Here is a 19,340-nt window from a genome sequence, read left to right as displayed (position 1 = left end):
TGTGTGTGTATGTGTGTATGTGTATGGGGAGGAGGTGTGGAGGTCTGGCCTGTGGCCTCCCGGTAATGACTCTCGGGCCTGGCCCTGTGCTGTGGAAGCTGCTGACGTGACCACACCACTGTGCTCCACACCAGCACGAACACAGCATTCCACAGATTACTAATGTATGAGAATGGAGGAGGGGGCGACTAGCAAGAATGGCTGGGGAGAGGAGAGAGAGAGTGGGGGAGTGAATGAATGAGTAACAGCAAACAAAAAAAGATGAGGAAAGATAGTGTACATTTATGTGAAAATGTCACATCAAGATTATGTGTGTCAGAAAGAAGTATGCATATCTGTGTGTGTGTGTGTGTGAGAGAGAGAGAGAGAGAGAATGTGTATGCGCACACACATATGCGTGCAAGCAAATCACTACTATGAAGGACTGTGAGAGAGACAAAAAGAAAGGGGAGAAATTATAGCTCTGGTTTTGGCTGCGTCTTCGCCTGTCACTAGAGATGACATTAGGAGTGAAGTTCCAAGAGGCAGAAAGGCTTCACATACCGAGCGTCACTCTCGCCATCATCTGAAACCACAAACAGGGCTGATTTCCAAAGATCACTCACTGGTATTAAACATCCTCTCAGTCTCTCTAACATCTCTGTCCTGGCGGTGTCGGGAAGATAAGATGGCACTTCAAGGATGTGGTGGAAGTCTTTGATGAACATATCGCTATAATGGCACCTTTCTCAGATTTGGGGTGCATAGGAGATCAGCATGGTATGGGGTCTAGGAAAGTCACTTATTTTCTTTATTTTCTGAGAAACACCCTCCAATGCAGTCAGCAATTCAACATACTGTTCTAATTCAAAGTACATTCTCTACTGAAAATTCTTTCTCCATGCAAAATGGAGGGCCTATAACTAGAACAAAAAAGGAAGTTGATCCTCCCACTGTCTAGCCAATCAGGACATGGAGGTCTAACCAATTGAAAGCAAGCACCACTCAATGCATCATCATCAATTGCATGTTTGTACTCACGTCATGTGGCTTTGTAGCGTATTTGTGCATCACGTTTCAAAACAACTAACTTACACTTTAATTGCTGACTAGCTTACTGTACAAACAAAAAAGACTTCTCAATGTAACCTTTCAAGTCACATCACTCTGTGTATGCGTCACACACATACACACACATACACGCGGGGCAGCCGTGGCCTACTGGTTAGCGCTTCGTACTTGTAACCGGAGGGTTGCCGGTTTGAACCCCGACCAGTAGGCCACGGCTGAAGTGCCCTTGAGCAAGGCACCTAACCCCTCACTGCTCCCCGAGCGCTGCTGTTGTTGCAGGCAGCTCACTGCGCTGGGATTAGTGTGTGCTTCACCTCACTGTGTGTTCACTGTGTGCAGTGTGTTTCACTAATTCATGGACTGGGATAAATGCAGAGACCAAATTTCCCCACAGGATCAAAAAGAGTAAATATACTTACTATATACGCACACACACACCACATCTTATGGGCTTATTAGTCTTTTTTAACAGCACTATTTCAGACTGTCCGGTCCTCCTGGAGAGGGGGCAGCTGAGGACTGCACAGAGCCTCTCTCAGCTGATTGGCCCACAGAGGGACCTAGAAAGGGCTTGTTGTGTACGCAGACAGGGGTCAGTGGCTCGCCCCCTTGAAGCTGTGATTGACAGGAGATGCAAGGGCCCGATAAGCCTGGCCTCCCAGCTGCTGTTACAGGGCCAGGGGTGGCCCTGCCATGAAGGCGGCCATTGTGGCTCTAACTGCTGTCTCTCAGTTTCCACCCCTCAGGGGAGTAATTAGGCCACGTTTCCCCCCTCAGAGCAATGGTGGGCTACATATACAAGCATAAGAAAGAGAGAGAGAGAGAGAGATGGAGACAAAGAGAGGGGAAAAACACGGGATACTGAAAAAGCAAAAAGAGATGGCAAAAAAGTACAAGGGTGAGAAAGGAAATGGGAGTGAATTAACAAGCAGGAGCCAGCCGACTTGGAACAAAAACAGGGACAGAGAAAAAGCAAGAGAATGAAAGAAGGAAAGAAAGAGGGTCAACTGTGTCCTGCATCCTGAGTCTCCCAACTAGGGGGCAAGTGGGCAGATCGCTTTCACTCACCTCAGAGGGCCGAGGGCCTCGTAAAAAAAAAAAAAAAAAGGCCCCAGGGACCGCCCGATGAAATGGGGTCCTTGTTAGTCCCGGCGAGCCCCGGTCCGACGGGCCCATTAGTCCACCTCTGTTTTCACTCACAGACTTCCTGCAGCCACCGAACGCAGCAGACTGTGAAGACCTCCTCCACTCCTCCCAGCCCTCGGACCAGTCGGTCCTCGGGAGAAACCCGAGCCCCGGCAGCCCCCCGTGACCACCGGGCCCCTGAACCAGAGGGCCAACGCGACACACGAGCAAACACGAACGTGCTCGAGAGAAAGCATTTATCACCGGTGGTGGGGGAAGAGAAAAGAAAGGAGAAAGGAGAGGAAAGAACAGGTAAAGGGAGTGGTGCACGTGAGCAATGAGGGAGGAAGCCCCATAAAATCTGGAGGCGTAAAAAAGGCTTGAGACCAGCGCAGGCCATGAGAGTTTAAAACAGGGGTGGAATAAGGCACCCATGTTCTAGAGGCTGTGGCCTGCAGCAGTGGTTGTAATTTCATGCGCTTGGTTTTCTCTCCAGGATTTGCCTTTTGATGGAATATAAAGGATCGCGCTTGGGGACTGACTTAACAATATCACCCCACCCCCCCCATTTTCCAGAAAAAGTAGTGAAAACAAAAACAGCTGATTCAATATTATCCTCATAATTGCCTCAAGCTTAATTCAATTTCACTGTCTGCAGACAAGCCCAGTGTGTTACTGTATTTTCATCAACAGATGTATTTTCCTCTGTTTCTCCCTTTCTTGGGGAGCGGCGTTCTTCCTCCCATCTGCCTTTCATCACACAGGTATCAGTACATGCAGAAGTTCCCCGTTGATCAACGGTTTTCCCCCTTTCTTCCTGATTGCCACCCTGATGCACACAGGGCACAGGCTCCTGCGATGCCCATCTATAACAATCTCGTTTCCCTGTGGTTCTGGGGTTGTAAGACTAATCAGACGAGGCGCGCTCCATCTTCCCGCTCTCTCAGGTGTCAGATGGGCAATTTGATAAAGAGCCCCGATTCCTGCACCGCAGGACTCCAAACGGCCGGTGCGATTCTACAAGGCTCCCACTAACCAAGACAAATGTTAGCTTGACTGAGTTGTGTACACACAGCGTAAGCAAGATCAGCCCCTTGACACACACACCTACTAACACAATCAGACACACACAAACACACACACACTCTCAACAGGTTTGTCTGGATTCTCCCTTTCTCCCTCTAAAAAGGCCTCTTCTTATCAGCAATCTTCCCCAGAGACCAGTGCTTGGTCACTGCGGAATTCTAATTGCTTACACCTTCTGTCAAGCATTCCTCCATTGATGGTTTTTTAAACTGCCAGAAACCTACGTGAGTAAGTTAAACAAACTATTGAGCAGAGCCGCCTCCATCTTATCTCTATTTTCATTTCCGGGGGGTCAAATAAGCACCTCGTGGCTTTGCACACTCTGGCCGCGTGGGCAGAGATAACTCAGCGGGACCCCAAATTTAATTATTCCTCCAGCAAGGAAAAAAAAAAGTCCTGCCAGCTCCAGAGCCTTTGGGCCAATAAAGACCACCTGTACAAGGCATGAACCTTTCTAAAGACTTCTCTTTACCACAATAAAAGGCATGGCAGGCAATAAGGCCCATCTCCGTCGCAAGGCTGACTGACTTCATAGCTCTCTCAGCGGAGTATGGGCGTCTAGTAAATCCTCACCACTTTTGCCAGCGTCATTAACGGGAAAAGTGATGTAATCCCCTTTGAGGGCTTGAATTTCAATTTCACACCTATGGGAAGCACACTTTGAAAGTAGAAGGGGCATTTTATACGCAGCTGTAACCCACATGATTTGGGGACGACATGGGGGCTGGTCTGGGGTGCGGTGGGGTGCGGATTTAGAAGTGAATGCCATGCTCAGCTCAGGCCACAGGCTCTCCATCATTCTTTTTCATGACGTGCCCGGCTTCCAGTCCAGAGTTAGATGAAGTAATTCAGCCAGTTCCAGCATGAACAGTCCCACCGACATTGCCACACAGGGCCAGGTTAAGGTCATCTGGGGCCCGGGGCAGAGGCCTCCCGAACCCCCGAGCCCCCCATTTTTTTTTTTATATATATTTCTATTATTATTATTATCAATATACATAAGACAGAGAGAGGCAATTCAATTATGACAGACATAATGTAAAAATGAAATTTGCATTTATATTGTGGAACCGTATAACCAACATACAAAAAACAAGTAGCCTACAAACATGGGGCAATGCACACAAAAAAATCAACCATGAAATATTACATTATTACCATCAATTACTTTAACTAAGGCTTGAAAACTGCCAGTGGTACCCAGGTCAGACTAAAATGTGCAACTCCCGAACTCTGAACTCATGAAACATTGTAGCCTAAAGTTTGGCGCGCACGCACACAGCCACATCATGATGCATTGTAACACACTGTCTGAGCTACTGGTCGGGTGCGTCGAGTATGTGGGACGTTATACACTGTAACACGCAGCCCTAGCCAGCCACGACGTCAAATACATTGAAACATGCAGTCTAGCGCACACACACAGCCCAACCACATCAAATACAAACAAGGGGGGTGTCGCAGCCGATAACGGTAACGTTGGCAGGGACAGGGGTAGTATGCCTAGACGTGGACGTATCACTATTTTGATCCTCGTTTTGAAAAAAGTGGATGGGGCGCCTGCAGGAATGAATGCGATGGTACGCACACACCCACCTAACTTTCAACGCTTTGATAATATTTGTCCCGGTTAGGTTCCTGCATTGGTCAGTTAAAAAGTAGCCTACATACTGTAGTAGGCTAATAACATCCACATGCAATATCTTTATAACAACAACGCCTAACAACGACTTATTTATTTGGACAACTTTGTATAGCCCTATAAAGGCTAAAGTTACCTAGGTTTTGTTCTAGCTTAATGCTACGTTCCATCGATATAGCTTTTAAACAGTGGTAATGCTAGCCTAACGTTTTGACAAGCAATAATCTTGCCTACCTTGTGCTTGCGGCTTGCCCATTTGAAATAACTCCTCTCGCTTTGCTGTCTCCATCCTTTCTGTTTTCGTTGTTTAAAAAAACTTGTTGTATCCATGATGAGTCTCGAGTTAATGAATTAGCTTATACCATTGTGTGCTGATAACCAGCATAGATAGTAATAGAAAACAAGCTAGCCTACAACTTCTGTAGAATGCCTGTGTGTATCTCTCCTGCTCAAACAAAAGTTTCGCGCGTGCATAGTTCTGCATTAAGTTGATTTTGATAACGTTACAATTCATGATGCAGTAACGTTACAATTAATAATTAATTAATGATGCAGTAACGTTACAATTAATAATGAAGTTAATGGAATAGGCTACTGTGCAGAGTTGAGAAGTTATGGTAGCCTAGGCCAATTTGGTGTGAATACACGCACACAGGGGAAATTCTCTCTCGTTGTTGAGTAGCCTGGCTGATATGCACAGTGCGTACGGCCATGGTTTTGGCTGAAGCTCTCTCTTTTTTCGAGATCCGCTTTCATATTTCCTAATTGTCTCATGCGAAGCCATTGTTGTTTGTGATAGCATGCATTGATACGGGCAAAGACAGGTAACGATAAGACATTTGTTTTCTTTTTTAAATGTCCCGCGCCGGGGCCCCCTAGTGGCCGGGGCCCGGGGCAGCAGCCCCTTTTCCCAATGCCCAAACGCGGCCCTGTTGCCACCACCTACTTACCACAACCTTGCCCAAAAGCTTTTTTTTTCTTCTGTTCGCATCACTGTAATGTCTGGTCTGAGAGAAAACCGGCGAGCCTCTTAGCGGAGACTTTTTCGCTCTCTCTTTATCCTTTCATTGTGGCTTTTAAAAACTCGAGACGACTGCGCTCTGACCTAATGGCCGGGCGCTTAAGCCTCCTTCTCCTCGATTCTGCACGAGTGCCGTGGTCACAATGAAAAGGAATTTAAGTCATTTGTTCTAAGTACCTTTAATCAGATTTTCAACTCGTTTAATTTAATGCCCCGCTTGGGCCCGGGACCTGCCGCTGATCTACAGATGACCTGGCGGTGAACTGCGGGAGACTAGGGCCCCAGCTGTGGAAAGCTGCTTGAAGTTGTATTTGTGAAACGTCGCCTGTGATGAAGCAAGAGTGGGGGGTTGCAGCGCGAGGTCAAACAGTCTCCCCCAGTTAGTCAATGTGCAAACAAATAGATCAGTTTTAAGTAGTTATAATGTGACTAGACTGATTTCAAAGTGACCGATTTGACTCAAATATCAGACCCTTTTATACTTAACCTAACTTACAGCAAAAGCTATGTACACAGTTACAACTGTGTATGCCCCTTGGAATCAAACTCATGATCTTTGCATCATAACCCCTCTGCTATACCAGCTTACCTGTAGGAATTTGGTTGGGGATCCAAGGATACTGTTCTCTCAAAACAGTACAACATCTTATTAATGTGTGTTGTTATCTTACCGGCTCCGAAGGCGAAAAAGAAACTCTTGTCAGGGTGTTCCTCCAGAAGGGCTTTCACTCTCTTTCCCATCCTCTCGTTGCGCTTGTAGATCAGCTCCTGTCTGAAGTAGCTGTCAATCTCCTGCGCCGTGATCTGTTCACTTGGTGGCAGAGTGACATTATTAAAGTTGGGGACCTATGGGAGGAAAAGGATTGGGATAGTCCATTAGGAAAGCTAATAAAGGAAGACCACCAAAAAAAAATCAAAAATGTTCTTCAGACCAACTGGTCTCCTTTTGTGTGGACGGGTAAGAAGTTTGCTGAGGAACGAACTGTTTTCCCTATTATGCAAAGCCATTAAACACTACTGGCATAAGGAAGCAGCAACTAACTGAGGCCAAGTCGATTGCTTGTGGTATCACTAGGCGATTACATAATTGATGTGGCGTGTGCTCGGAAAATTCCAGAGAAGCTGCTGTACTTTGGGACTACTTTCATAAGTTATCTTTCTGCAGCACTACTGTGCTTTACGCTCTTTATCAATGAGAAAACAAAAAATCAAGTAAAGAGCCGCAAATAGAGTCTGTGAAGGGACTGTGGAGGCTTTGGAACGGCTTGTAGATACCTGTGAAGTGTCATGGTTGAAGATGATGGAGTTGAGATCTCCACAGTTGTAGTGCTTGATGAGGTCCTCGGTGGTGTAAGGGATTTGCACGCTGCCTGCTCTGAGAGACTCCTGCTGCAGAAGGGTCTGATTCAGGGCAAAAATCACCTGGGGAAAAATAAAAAGAAAGGGGCACAATGGCACTGAGATGGACCGTTGAACGAGTGCATTATGGCAGGAAATCAATCCTTCTTTTAAGTTTCTTTGAGTTTGACATTGATCAGACTACTCCTGCTATGTATCTTCAGAAATAGTTTTATGACAGCCTGAAATCAGTTCACAGCTGATGGTAAAAACACAGAGCGTTGCATAGACCCTGCTTGCCCCTGATGCTCATCCTGCTTTTCATCACCTGTACGGTTTGGCACAACAGGACCGTTCTCACGACTGCCTCCATGCAAGGCAGTGTTTTCTGTAGACCCGATTCCCTGAGAGCTCCTAAACCCTGAACAACCTTGTGTACGGAGATTAGATTACTGGGGACCAATCGGAGGGCAACGAAGTCTCCCTCACATTTTCCGATTAACGGCTTTGTCAAATGGAAAGAGCATTAAGAACATTTTCTTCCAACCCAATTTGAGCTGTCAGGCACCCAGGGACATGGGACTTTGGAATCTTTTGTGTCATCAAAGACCTTCCAAAGGTCTGTGTGTGTGTGTGTGTGTGGCGTGTGAGTGTAACTGTGTTTGTGCATGCATGTAGGCATGTGGTCTAAAAGAACTTCTACTTTAAATTAGCTTACTCTCTCTTCCTTTCTCTCTCTCACTCTCTCTCTCTCTTTCTCCCTCTCTCTCTTTTTGTTTATGCTGTTTTGGCAACCCACCATTGTCCCACCATGAAATTCTGCTATGTTTCCCCACTGGCCCTGGTCAGGCCTGCTGTTTCAGATTACCCCTGCAGCACCCTGAGATCTCCCCCGAAAAAGCTCCTCAAGCACTCCGCGATTGATCACCAACAATAGCCCTAACCCTCGCCCAAATAACAACTTTATTTGTTTCTCAACGGGGAAAATCAATCAAACCGACCCACCCATCCTCCTCCTCCTCTCAGCACACTCACACACACACACACACACACACAAAACCCACCCACACTCACACTCACACCCACACACACACACTTAGTCACACTCGCGCATACACACTACCCCCACTCTGTGTGAGCGCGGCACAGCTATGTAGTGTGGACGCAAGGGGCCGCATGAATTTCTATTTCCCCACACACACCCGCGCGCAGAGGCAGCTTTTTCATGTGTTGTTCTCTACAGTGCTCGGCTGACACTCTTCGCCACGGCTGTCATTGTCGGGACCGATCGTATAGGAGAAGAGGGCAGGGCGCAGCAGATGCCATCTTGTCTGGGACAAAGGCTCCCCTCAGCACCCCTCTCCACTCCCGCACTTTCATCCACCTCGGATCAAAGCGCCACTCTGCATATGAAAAGGGGCCGGCTTTATGCTGCTCAAATTAGCCTATCGCCACCCTGCCAGCCTCCCGGCTCCCCAACAAAAAGCCCACACATCTGTTCCGAGCCACATCTTCAGGGGCTTTCTCTGCCTGGCCATCCAAGGGCCTTTCAGAGCATTAAATTATGGTGCTCGCAAGAAGGGGAGAAGGGCTTGGTTTGGTTGGTTGGTTGGTTGATGGAGGGGTTGGAGCAGGATTGGGGGGGAGGGGGGTTAGGGAGGGAAAGTGAGGAGGAGGAGGAGGAGGAGGGGGTCAGGATCATTCATACAAAAAAAAGAAAAGAGGGGAGGAAGAAGGGAGGGGTGGTGAAGGTGGAAGAAGAAGGAGGAAAAAGGGGGAGGAGGTGATAGAGAGAGAGAAAGAAGGAGAAGTAGAAGGAGAAGAAGAGAAGGGGGCGAGAAGAACGAATTACATTTCTTCCTGTGATCCCCCCCCTCAAACCTACCCTACCCTACCCTACCCTACCCTCAGTCTCTGTTGTGTCCTGCTCCGCGGGTGAGCGGGTGCATTTTCCCACTGCTCCCCGGTGCCCATTCAGGGCCGCCCCTCTCCAAAAGCCCCGCTCCCTCTGAGGGGCCTGCGAACACACACCTCGGGTCCGGGGGCCAGCGGCCATCAAAGCCCCCGTGGCCCTATGAAAGTCAATAATTCCCCTTTGTCATGGAAATAGCACTTGATTTAAAAACAGGGGGACCAGAGCTGGAGCAGAGAGGGGAAGGTATCCCAGAGAAAAGTGGGAGTGGATGGGAGGGAGGAGAGAGTGGCCTGGGCCACTTGATTAATGGCTACTGAGCTTATGGAGCATCCTGAAGAAGGTTCCCTTATCCAGAGCTCCTGAAGAAGGTTCCCTTATCCAGAGCTCCTGAAGAGGGTTCACTTACCCAGAGCTCTGGAAGAAGTTGCTCTCACCTATTGAGTTCCTATAGAAGGTTCTCTAACCCAGAGTTCCTGAACAAGTTTCCCTTACCCTGAGTAGGGCGGGAAATGCCCAAAAAAGGACATCTTGATTCTTTCACCGTTTTTTTTTTTTTTTTTACATTTTTTTCTCAATTTTATTCATTTTATTTTCTCTTCAAGATAAAACATTATTTGAAAAGATGTTTATTAAAAACTATAGGCTATACTGTTCAAGTAGCCTGACTAGGACGGTATATGTCTTATAGATCATATCAGCCATAGGAAACAGATTTTACAACGAGCAGGCCTACAAAGAGAGGTCAGTATGTGGCAATATGATGGCAACACATGTACTGATTCATTTTTGACGTTTGGCTTTGTGCTTATTAATAGGCTACAAGATAGCCTGCAATCTATCCGGAGAGATTCCGGAGAGGTCACACCAACACCTGCCACTGACCATCGACGATGCTGTGGTGGAGAGAGTGAGCAGCACCAAATTCCTGGGGGTGGACATCAGTGAAGACCTCTCCTGGACCACCAACACTGCATCACTGGCAAAAGCTCAGCCGCCTGTACTTCCCATGGAAACTCAGGGCGAGCAAGTGCTCCACCAGCCATCATGACCACATTCTACCGAGGCACCATTGAGAGCATCCTCTCCAGCTGTATCGCTGTGTGGGGCAGAAGCTGCACTGAATACAACAGGAAAGCCCTGCAGCGCATAGTGAACACAGCTGGAAGGATTATTGGTGCTTCACTCCCATCCCTGAAGGACATTTACACCTCCCACCTCACCCGCAAAATTGACAATAAAGTAGACTTTGACTTTGACTTGACTGTCATAATGTTAACAGGGTGCATAAAAATAGATATTGCCTAATGATAGATTTCTCTCTTACCAATTTAACTGATTAATAAGACTACCAAAAGAGATTTGATTTGCAACCACATAGTTAATGCACAGGAAGAAGGATACATCAATCCTTCATTAATCCTAAATGACGATCTTGCGACGTTAACAAAATTGAAAGTCTATTTCAAAGTTGGATGGTTTCTTGGGTCGTTCTGCTCACTTCAGCTGTTAATCAATAAGTAAAACCTGATGGTTAGGCGTGTTCGGAAATTAAATTAAATTCACCGTCACTGCTGTGTAATTGAACTGCAACTAATCTCCGTTTACTGGCAGCAGTAACGTGACAACACTGAAAGCAGGGGATCACTCTAGACAAGTACTAGTTCAGTGTTTAGTGACAGAAAAAAACTTAAGCATTATTTATGTTTTGTAGGTAAAATCTACACAGAGCCTAGGCTACGCTGTTGAAAGCGTAACTTTATATTTGCATACATGGTGTTTCTGTGTAGTTCTGCAAGTCACCACCAAAACAGGAGCCAGTTGGAAAAACAGCCTCTTAACTCCAGACAAGGACTGCTGCTGGTGTTTGAGGGACACTTGAGGGAAAATCTCGATGTCTGATTTAGGCATTTTTCACAAGGATCAAAAACAAGCTTGAATTAATCAAATTAATTTGATATATTAATTTGATATGATATATTTCATATACCAGCCTAAATCCAGAGGTTTCAAATTATGTGCATCTGAGCATAGCAGAGGTGCTCTCACAGTGATGTCCTAGAACGCTATCTGTGGAACTGCTTTGTCTGCAGTATAAAAACGTTATGGAGGGACATAACTCTGATATCACAGAGTTTGGTTCCCTGAGAAAACACAGCCTGTAAAGACATTTCTAAACAAACACATAAAAATATTCCAAGATATCAAGATCAACCCCCATTTTTCTAATTATGCATAATATAAATCACTTCCATAAACCAGAGTGGCCACCTCATCCTTATTAGCAGCTAAAAGCATCCAGAGAGCCAAAGACCCAGCTCCTAAGCATGACTGATATGATGGAAACCTTTTACAGGCTAATAAACAACAGCTCTGGCATGGGCCAAAAATGCATAAATAAATAAGTAATTAAGTTTCTAAATGACTGTAGCAGGACAACGGAGCCGTGCAATGTGGCTCTGTGCTGATAATGCATTTCTCATGTGCCATGGAGGAGGGGGAAGTCAAAAATCTACTTCAAGGAAAAGAAAATGAATGTAATTCAATTCAACAACAACATACCCAACCTGCATACGTTTCATATAACACACTACTACCACTACACTAGACTACTATTTCACTACTGTAATGTCACAGAAGATGTAAACACTGATGTTATAATATACATATACTGTACAAATGCACATAGTATACACGGCAGGTAGCAGATGTGCTGCAGGTGTGCATGTGTGACCTGTGTAATGCACAGTGGCTCATGTCATGATGACAGGTCAATCCCAGATCAATCAATGACACTAAAGATGGACTTTGATGCCTGGGGTCCTTTTGAGTTCCAAATCGCTCCGATTTCGTTAGTCCAAGCCATTTGTTTTTTCAGAGGGAATCTCTTGCTTGACATGATCCGCACAATGACTCTACCAGCCAGACAGCTGAACAGCCTTGGCCGCCGCCCAAGGACGAGCGGGAGGCTTCCAGCCGTTTCTCTGTTTCTCTGTCTCTCTCTCTCTCTCTCTCTCTCTCTCTCTCTCTCTCTCTCTCTCTCTCTCTTTCTGTTCCCAGTGTGTTGGGCATGAAAGATGTTATCAAAAGAAACCTAAAACGCTACCACGGTTTTTGGCTGTGCGCGAGGTCAGGCCCAGAGACTCCATTATCCTCCGATATCAAGCGCGAGAGCTTCAGCGGCGAAGGCTTAGAGAGGGGGAATACGTCTGAGAGGACACTCTACTGGCACGTTCAAGTGATGGCTACATTTCCCCTCTGTCAACAGCCAGGGTTGACAGACAGCTCCGTGGCCCTGAATTAATGGACTGTTAAAAGCATTAGGCCTCTCCACCCCCTGAGAGCCTTGTCTTTTTTTTTTTAAACATGGTGATTGAGTACACGCTCACTGCTTTTAAACTGGATGAGACAGAGGGAAGTACAGTGTAATGCATGCTGTGTGAAATGCCTCATACGTATGATATAACGGCTTAGATATTTGATTTGAGTTGTGCCAAGAGCACGGGGAGGGTGAGCACAGCAGGTTTAGACTGGCGCACAGTTAAACTTGATGGTACGGGACAGCGCTGCTAACTTAAAACAGACAAAATAAAAGCACCCATGCTGTTGGGTGAATGGAGGAGCACTTGAAAGGAAAGAGGTGGGTGGTAAGAGAGAAGGAGAGCAGGAAAGAGAGAGACAGAGAGAGAGAGAGAAAGAGAGAGAGAGGGTGCTCAGGGTGGCGTCCGTGAATACGGCTCCTCATAAAATGCATTGTGGGAAGCCTCGGTTCGGGAGTAATCGTGTCCAAGGCTAAGTGGAGAGGAACCCTTCTTGAGCGGAGGACGTGTCCTGCTGCAGGCTAGTTGATGTTGGCAGCTGATGCACCGTGGCTCTAGCCTGCGGTCAGCGACGAAGTCGTATGTACTCGCGAGAGCCGGCTGGAAGCCACACAAAGTGGTGCGCGCCACAAAACACCCTCCACAGCACCCTCTGCCCTCAACCCTCCCGCTGGCGCTTGGATCTCCTCCGGGTGGAAAATGCCTGCTCTGTCCCTAGCAGCGCTTTGACTTTGCTTTACTTCTCCCAGCAACTGTTGCGCCCTCAATCACTCTCTCCATCGCCGGCTCACTGAATCACTCACTCGCTCGCTCGGTGTGTCCGGACACGGGGTTATGCTGGCTATTACCAACGGCCTGTGTTACAGTAACACACACACACACACACACACACACACACACACACTCATACCAGAGCTGTGTGCCACCCACAGAAGGAACCTCAGTTGAACCAGGACAAAAAAAAGTCAACAAGCGAAGGCGGCCGTTCAGGAGCGTGGCTCGCACAAAGCCGAGATTCACGGGAGATTGAAAAGCACCACGCCGAGCCAAGACCGCCGCAGGACCCGAGGTTCTGATGGACGGACCTCCGGTCCTGGCCGCATCGCAGGAGCCAGCGTGCGCGTGTGTCTGCTGTGTGTGTGTGTGGGATCCAATGTGTTTTGAAAGAGGAAGTTTGGCGTTGTTTCGTTTTAAACAGGAAAGCACTGGCTCCAGAGTCAGACGTCGGATTTATGTCTCGTTTTGTGCGTTGCACCTTCTTCAAAGCCTTGCCTCGGCCCACCTCCGACCATTAAAAACGGACTGCTGTAAAACACATCCCTCTACAGCACTTAGAGCTGTTCTCAAATAAATCAAACTGCACCATCTCCAGAACTTTCTATTTTAGAAAGTTCACTTGAGAACCTAATTAAACAGAACGCTGTATACCAAACAGTGTGTATATGTGTGCATACAGTATGTGTGTGTGTGTGTGTTTACTGTCACTGTGTTTGTCTGACCGAGCAGGAGCAGGTAAGTTTGAGTTGGAGGCGGTCAGTAGGAGCCGGAGCTCTGGTTTCTGTGTTGTCCGGTCTTATCACCCCGGAGTCCGGCTTTGATCCCACCTTCCCCCTCGGCCGGCCTGGACTGGAGGGATGACCCCTGCATTCCAGCGGCACTAACAACCCAGCCGAGCGAGCACTTGCCGTCCCAGATTACCGCAACAGGCCTGGAGATCACACCCCAGTGTGCCTTTGAAGATTTCTTCTATGATTCTACTCTCTCACACACACACACACACACACACACAAACACACGCACATACATAGAAAGAAAAAGCCCAGAGTATGAAAAGTGTGTGATATTTACACACACACACACATCACACACACACTCCTCTTGGCAGTGTTTCATTCTGCTGCATCTCTGCTGCATCACAGTGGTGGGCTGTAGTGGACCGTCCTTCCTTAAGCAAGAGAAAAAAAAAATCCCTCACTCTGCTGCTCTTGCTTATGTTTTACTACACTACAGACATCCCTTTGATTATTCAACCGTGGCGAGCCAGCCAGGACCATCTGCTCCATGAATACACCCACACACACTCACGCACACACACACACACACACACACACACACACACATGCACGCACAAATAAACATGGGCACTGAAGATTGACAGCTGGCCAGGAGTAGCGAGTGTGTGGGCAGGCGCCTGACCTGCGTGTCTCTTCAGGGACGCTAGAGTGGGCTTCTGTCACACTAGTGATGGGGAGCAAATAAACAGGCCGGAGCACGCAGGGGACCGAGCAGGAGCTCAGGCGGGAGCTCTTTACCCACACACTGGGACTGTGGGCTAGTCTATTAGAGACACTGCAGAGCCAGCAGAGGTGGAGAAAGGTGGGGGGGCATGGAGAGAGAGAGAGAGAGGAGGGGGAGGAAAGAGACACAGAGATGGAGAAAGAGGAGGGGAAAGAGAGAGGAGAGTGAGCTAGAAAAAGACATATGGAAAGAGGAGAGGAAAGAGACAGAAAGGTTGGGGAAATAAAGAGCAAGAGCAGAGGGACATGAAAGGAAAGAGGGGAAGAGAGAACAAGTGAGATCATGGGCCGAGCCAGAGAGAGCCTGTCTGTGGTTTCTCCTCCTGATTTTGCCGCCACTTGCCGGTGAAAACCTCAGTGGCTTCTGTTCAGCCTCTGAAGTGTGTGTGTGTTTACGTGTCACATGAGCCCCACCTCAAAACCTTGATGAGATTGCTGCAGCCCGTCGTCACCACCACAGACCCTCCAGACATACACACACACACACACACAGCTCCTCTCAACCCCTCAATCTTGCGGGGCCAGCGTTTACCTTGGTGCGTGGCCACAGACAAATATTTAGGCTGTCAGGGGGAATCAGGCTCAAACACAAAAGGTAGCTGCAACACACTGGAGACGTGTGGCCCTCGTGAAGGCTGCAACTGAGCGCGCACTTCGAGCCAGCCTCGCCGCAGAGACCCGAGACGAGGGAGAGAAGAGAAGAGACAAGCAGAACACAGACAGAGAGGGAGCCGCAAAAAAGAGAGGGAATAACTTCAGGGAGAAGAGAGGAAAAAAAGAGGAAAAGAAACTAAAGATGTGTGTTGGAGATAAAGAGAAGTGTGGCTGTGAGTGCCAGCGCAGCTCCAGAGAGCCCAAAGAGCTCTCCTTGCAGCCCAAAGAGCTCTCCTTGCAGCCCAAAGAGTCAGTGGATGGAAGCTGATATTCATGGGCAAAAGATAAAGGGTAATCTTAAAACTTAACCTAAATCTCAAAAGGGCTCATCTTTCCAAAATCCTAATTTCGCTTGCTCCTCAAAAGGCTTCCTCATTATTATGAGAAACATTATTAGTGTATCTAACTGATAGCAGCATCATCAAAGTGCTTTTTTTTTTCTTTCTTGCTCTCTGAGCAGAGAAATGTTTTCACTGTGCCGGGCGACGGGGTGGACAGAGCCCGAGCTGTTTTAATGAAGATGCTTTCGCCAGCGGTCCCACGTTTGGCTCCTCGGGTAGAGGACCCCAGCGCTCTGAAGGGGGATTAGGCAGATCAAAGGGCCACGGGGCTCCAGAGCAGACTGGCATGCCTGCTCCTCACACGAGCCCCCGGCCCAGCCCAGCCCAGCCCAGCCCAGCCCAGCGTGGTCCAGCACAAGCAGCCCAGCCCAGCGTGGTCCAGCGCAGCCCAGCCCAGCCCAGCCCAGCCCGGCCCAGCCGGTCCAGCCCAGCCCAGCCCAGCGCAGCCCAGCGTGGTCCAGCGCAGCGCAGCCCAGCCCAGCCCGGCCCAGCCCAGCCCAGCCCAGCCCAGCGCGGTCCAGCCGCAAGGATGACTGGACACTTTTAATGGGACACAAACTGGGGCCAGTGATCTTCCAGCTCACCGAGGTGCGCGCGCACACACACACACACACACACACACACACACACACACACACACACACACACACACACACACACTCAATGTGAGGCTTGCAACCACCACTGAGGTTTTCAATTTCATGCGCATTTGTCTCCCAAAACTCACTCCAGGAGGCCAGAAATTGCCATGAGACAGGCAGCTCTATATACAGTAGGCCCTGTTCCTCCTCCCTGTAAGACTGAAGGGCTGCAGGACCGTAGCAGCAACGAGCATCTCCACATAATGCATAGCTCTTACTGTATAGGGGTGTTGTTCATATATGAATTTGTGTGAGAGTAAGTATGTGTGTGTTTATTTACTTATGTAAAGGAGTGAGCCTGATGGAATCTATATTTGCCAGTGTAGTGGCTATTTTGTTTATGTAGGCAGCAAAAAGCCACCCAGCCCACACGCATCTATCAACATCTGCTAGGCAAGGCCCTGGGTCGCTAATGCACTTCCTGTTTTGACCCCCGAGCACCCACAGGTCAAATAAACACGCTCCAGTTTAACTCGGCACAATGAACACAGACGTACACACGAGGGAGCCACGGGAGGCCGAGTCGAGGAGCGGAGAGGAAAGCCGAGGCGCACTGGTGGGCATTTGTCCTGCAACACCTCCCATGGGCTGGGCGACCGGCCGGCCGGCAGGGATACTTATAGATTTTTCATTTCCTTGGGCCTCATTTGAGACCCCCCCCCCACACACACACACACACACACACACACACACCCATAATAGACGTGGGTGGCTGTGGAGCCGAAACCTAAATACACTCTCAGGCCGGTCCCCACAGAAGTCAATTGTTCTTTTCAGCGAATGCTGCAGGGGGGCGGCAGAACTAGCATAGCTAGCATGGGACTCTAATGGTGGGGTGTGGGTGGGTGTTTGTTGGGGTGTTTCCCTCTGGGTGCCACAGCTGTGAAGTGATAAGACAGAGCTGCCGAAACACGAAAGCAGACCATCCGCGCGCTCCAGGATAGAAGGGCCGTCCGACGCCCACCTCCGCTCACCATGCCCCGAGCTCGGGTCATCAGCCACACTCTGATCAGCTCCCCCAACACACACATACGCTCACACACCACAAAAGCATGTCCTGGATTCTGCCCACGTAGTGGAAAATATCTGCGGATAGCCCTTCAACCTCAGAGGCAGTGAGTCTGCATGTGGCCGAAAAATGATAAACCCTGTGTGTGTATGTGGGGGGGGGACCTGTAGTCTACATGATGTATAGCTGAGGCTACAGACAAAGCATGTGCCACACTGAATACCATTAATATATACTCCAGTAGACTTAGATGGCAAAATGGAAACTACAATGAAAGTTTTAAAGAGGTTTGAAACAGACTCAAAATGTTTGGGTGAGAGGGAGATAGAGGGAGAGAGAGAGAGAAAGATGAAGAGAAAGAAGAACAGAGAAGAGGCCTACAGCTGGGAAATGGGACAGAATGGATGGATGAGGGGGGGGGCTTCAGCAGGAGCTGGAGAGGGAGAAAGGGAGAGAGAGAGAGAGATGCAATTAACTTTTCGGGGAGAGGAACAGTGGGCTTCTTGTCAGAGATCTACAGCTTTTATGAGGTCAGCTACCAAATCCAGACAAAGACGCCCCATCCCCAAAGACAAACAGTCTTTGGGTGTAAATGACCCTGAAAGTGCAGGCCGTTTCATGTGAGCGTGTGGAATTCTCTCAGTGCGAGGACAAAAAGTAAACAATACAAGGGGCTTTGAGGGGGTGTGTGCAGGGGAGGGTGGGTTTGGTGTGTGTGTGTGTGGGGGGGGAGTGGCAGGGGGTTTCTGAGGGGTGTGTGTGTGCTTTCACTCCCAGGCTTGTTCCAGAGACCGACGTTTTAAAAGGTGGAAATGGAAGCAAAACAACTGTTCCGGGAGAATCTGACAAACACAAGGCTCCCAAGTCAGCCACGCTACACACGCAACAGTGAAAGACAAAGCGCGTGGCTCCAGAACACTTCCCAAAAAACTTATCTGAGCATGTATCGGACAGACATTTGGCAGGGAGATCACTTCACTCTGGCCTGTGCATGCATGGATGCCCCATCCAGTTTTTGCCGGGCTGTCCCAATGGCTGCTGCCTACTGTCTACTGCTGCAGGACTCAGTCATCTCGGGTCACACTTTATTGATGCTTTTGCAGAAACTCAAAAGTTGCCAACTTCTTCAAATTGAGTTATGCAATACCACTAGCAGGCCTGCAGGATGTGTTAAATGTACCGGAATTCCATTTGAGAAATACTTCAGAGGAAGTTTGCTCACTGATGTTTCTTCCAGTGGTACAAGAAAAATGAAATTCAGCTCAACCCACACACCTGTCAACACAGGCATGTTAAATAGAATCTAAGAACTGCTCCTATTCACAGAGAGACAGGTAGACTATTAACATAAAATAACTGATAACCAACCACAAGGACATCCTTTTAAGGAGCCCAACAACAACAAGCTTCTCTGAGGGCCGCTTCACGGCACTGAGACAGCAGCACTCACAGCAGAGCAGAGCAGCATCCCTGGCCACGGCGCCTCCACATCGATCATCCTGACACCAGACTCTCTCAGGTTGTCGGAGAGTCCCTCCAAAACAAGCTAAGAGTGCCTCCGTCAACAGCTGGAGGTGTGAACTGCCCATCTGCCGCGGAGTGCCCATTGGCCATGTCCAACAAGCACGCCTGCCAACCTCTTCCATCAGTCTGCCTCTCTATACACACTCCACATCCCCCCAACCCCCCGGCTTCCTGGACAGGTATCCGATTAAAGATAGATTATCAGGCCCTTTATGAAAACACACCACTTCACATACATACACACAGAAAGAGTAAGCGAGAGGGAAACTGTGTGTGTGTGTGTGTGTGTGTGTGTGTGTGTGTGTGTGTGAGTAAACACACACACACACACACACACACACACAGACACACAGCATTTCCTTTCTGCACGCTGCAGTCCA

General features: G+C 48.4%; 1 protein-coding gene across 1 annotated transcript in view; it reads right to left on the bottom strand.

Moving 5' to 3' along the window:
• trabd2a (TraB domain containing 2A) overlaps positions 1 to 19,340 on the bottom strand; it is a 55,154-nt gene that overhangs the window by 25,264 nt on the left and 10,550 nt on the right. The window contains exons 3-4 of the mRNA XM_048258941.1: positions 7,200 to 7,346; positions 6,596 to 6,770 (exon numbers count right to left, since the gene is read on the bottom strand). Of these exons, the coding sequence (XP_048114898.1) occupies positions 6,596 to 6,770; positions 7,200 to 7,346 (322 nt within the window). The remainder of the gene's footprint in view (positions 1 to 6,595; positions 6,771 to 7,199; positions 7,347 to 19,340) is intronic.

Source organism: Alosa alosa, chromosome 12 (genome assembly GCF_017589495.1).
Source record: "Alosa alosa isolate M-15738 ecotype Scorff River chromosome 12, AALO_Geno_1.1, whole genome shotgun sequence".
Classification (NCBI taxonomy): Eukaryota; Metazoa; Chordata; class Actinopteri; order Clupeiformes; family Clupeidae; genus Alosa; species Alosa alosa.
The sequence above is the reverse complement of the archived record's forward strand: the minus strand, read 5'-3'. Positions and strand labels throughout refer to the sequence as shown.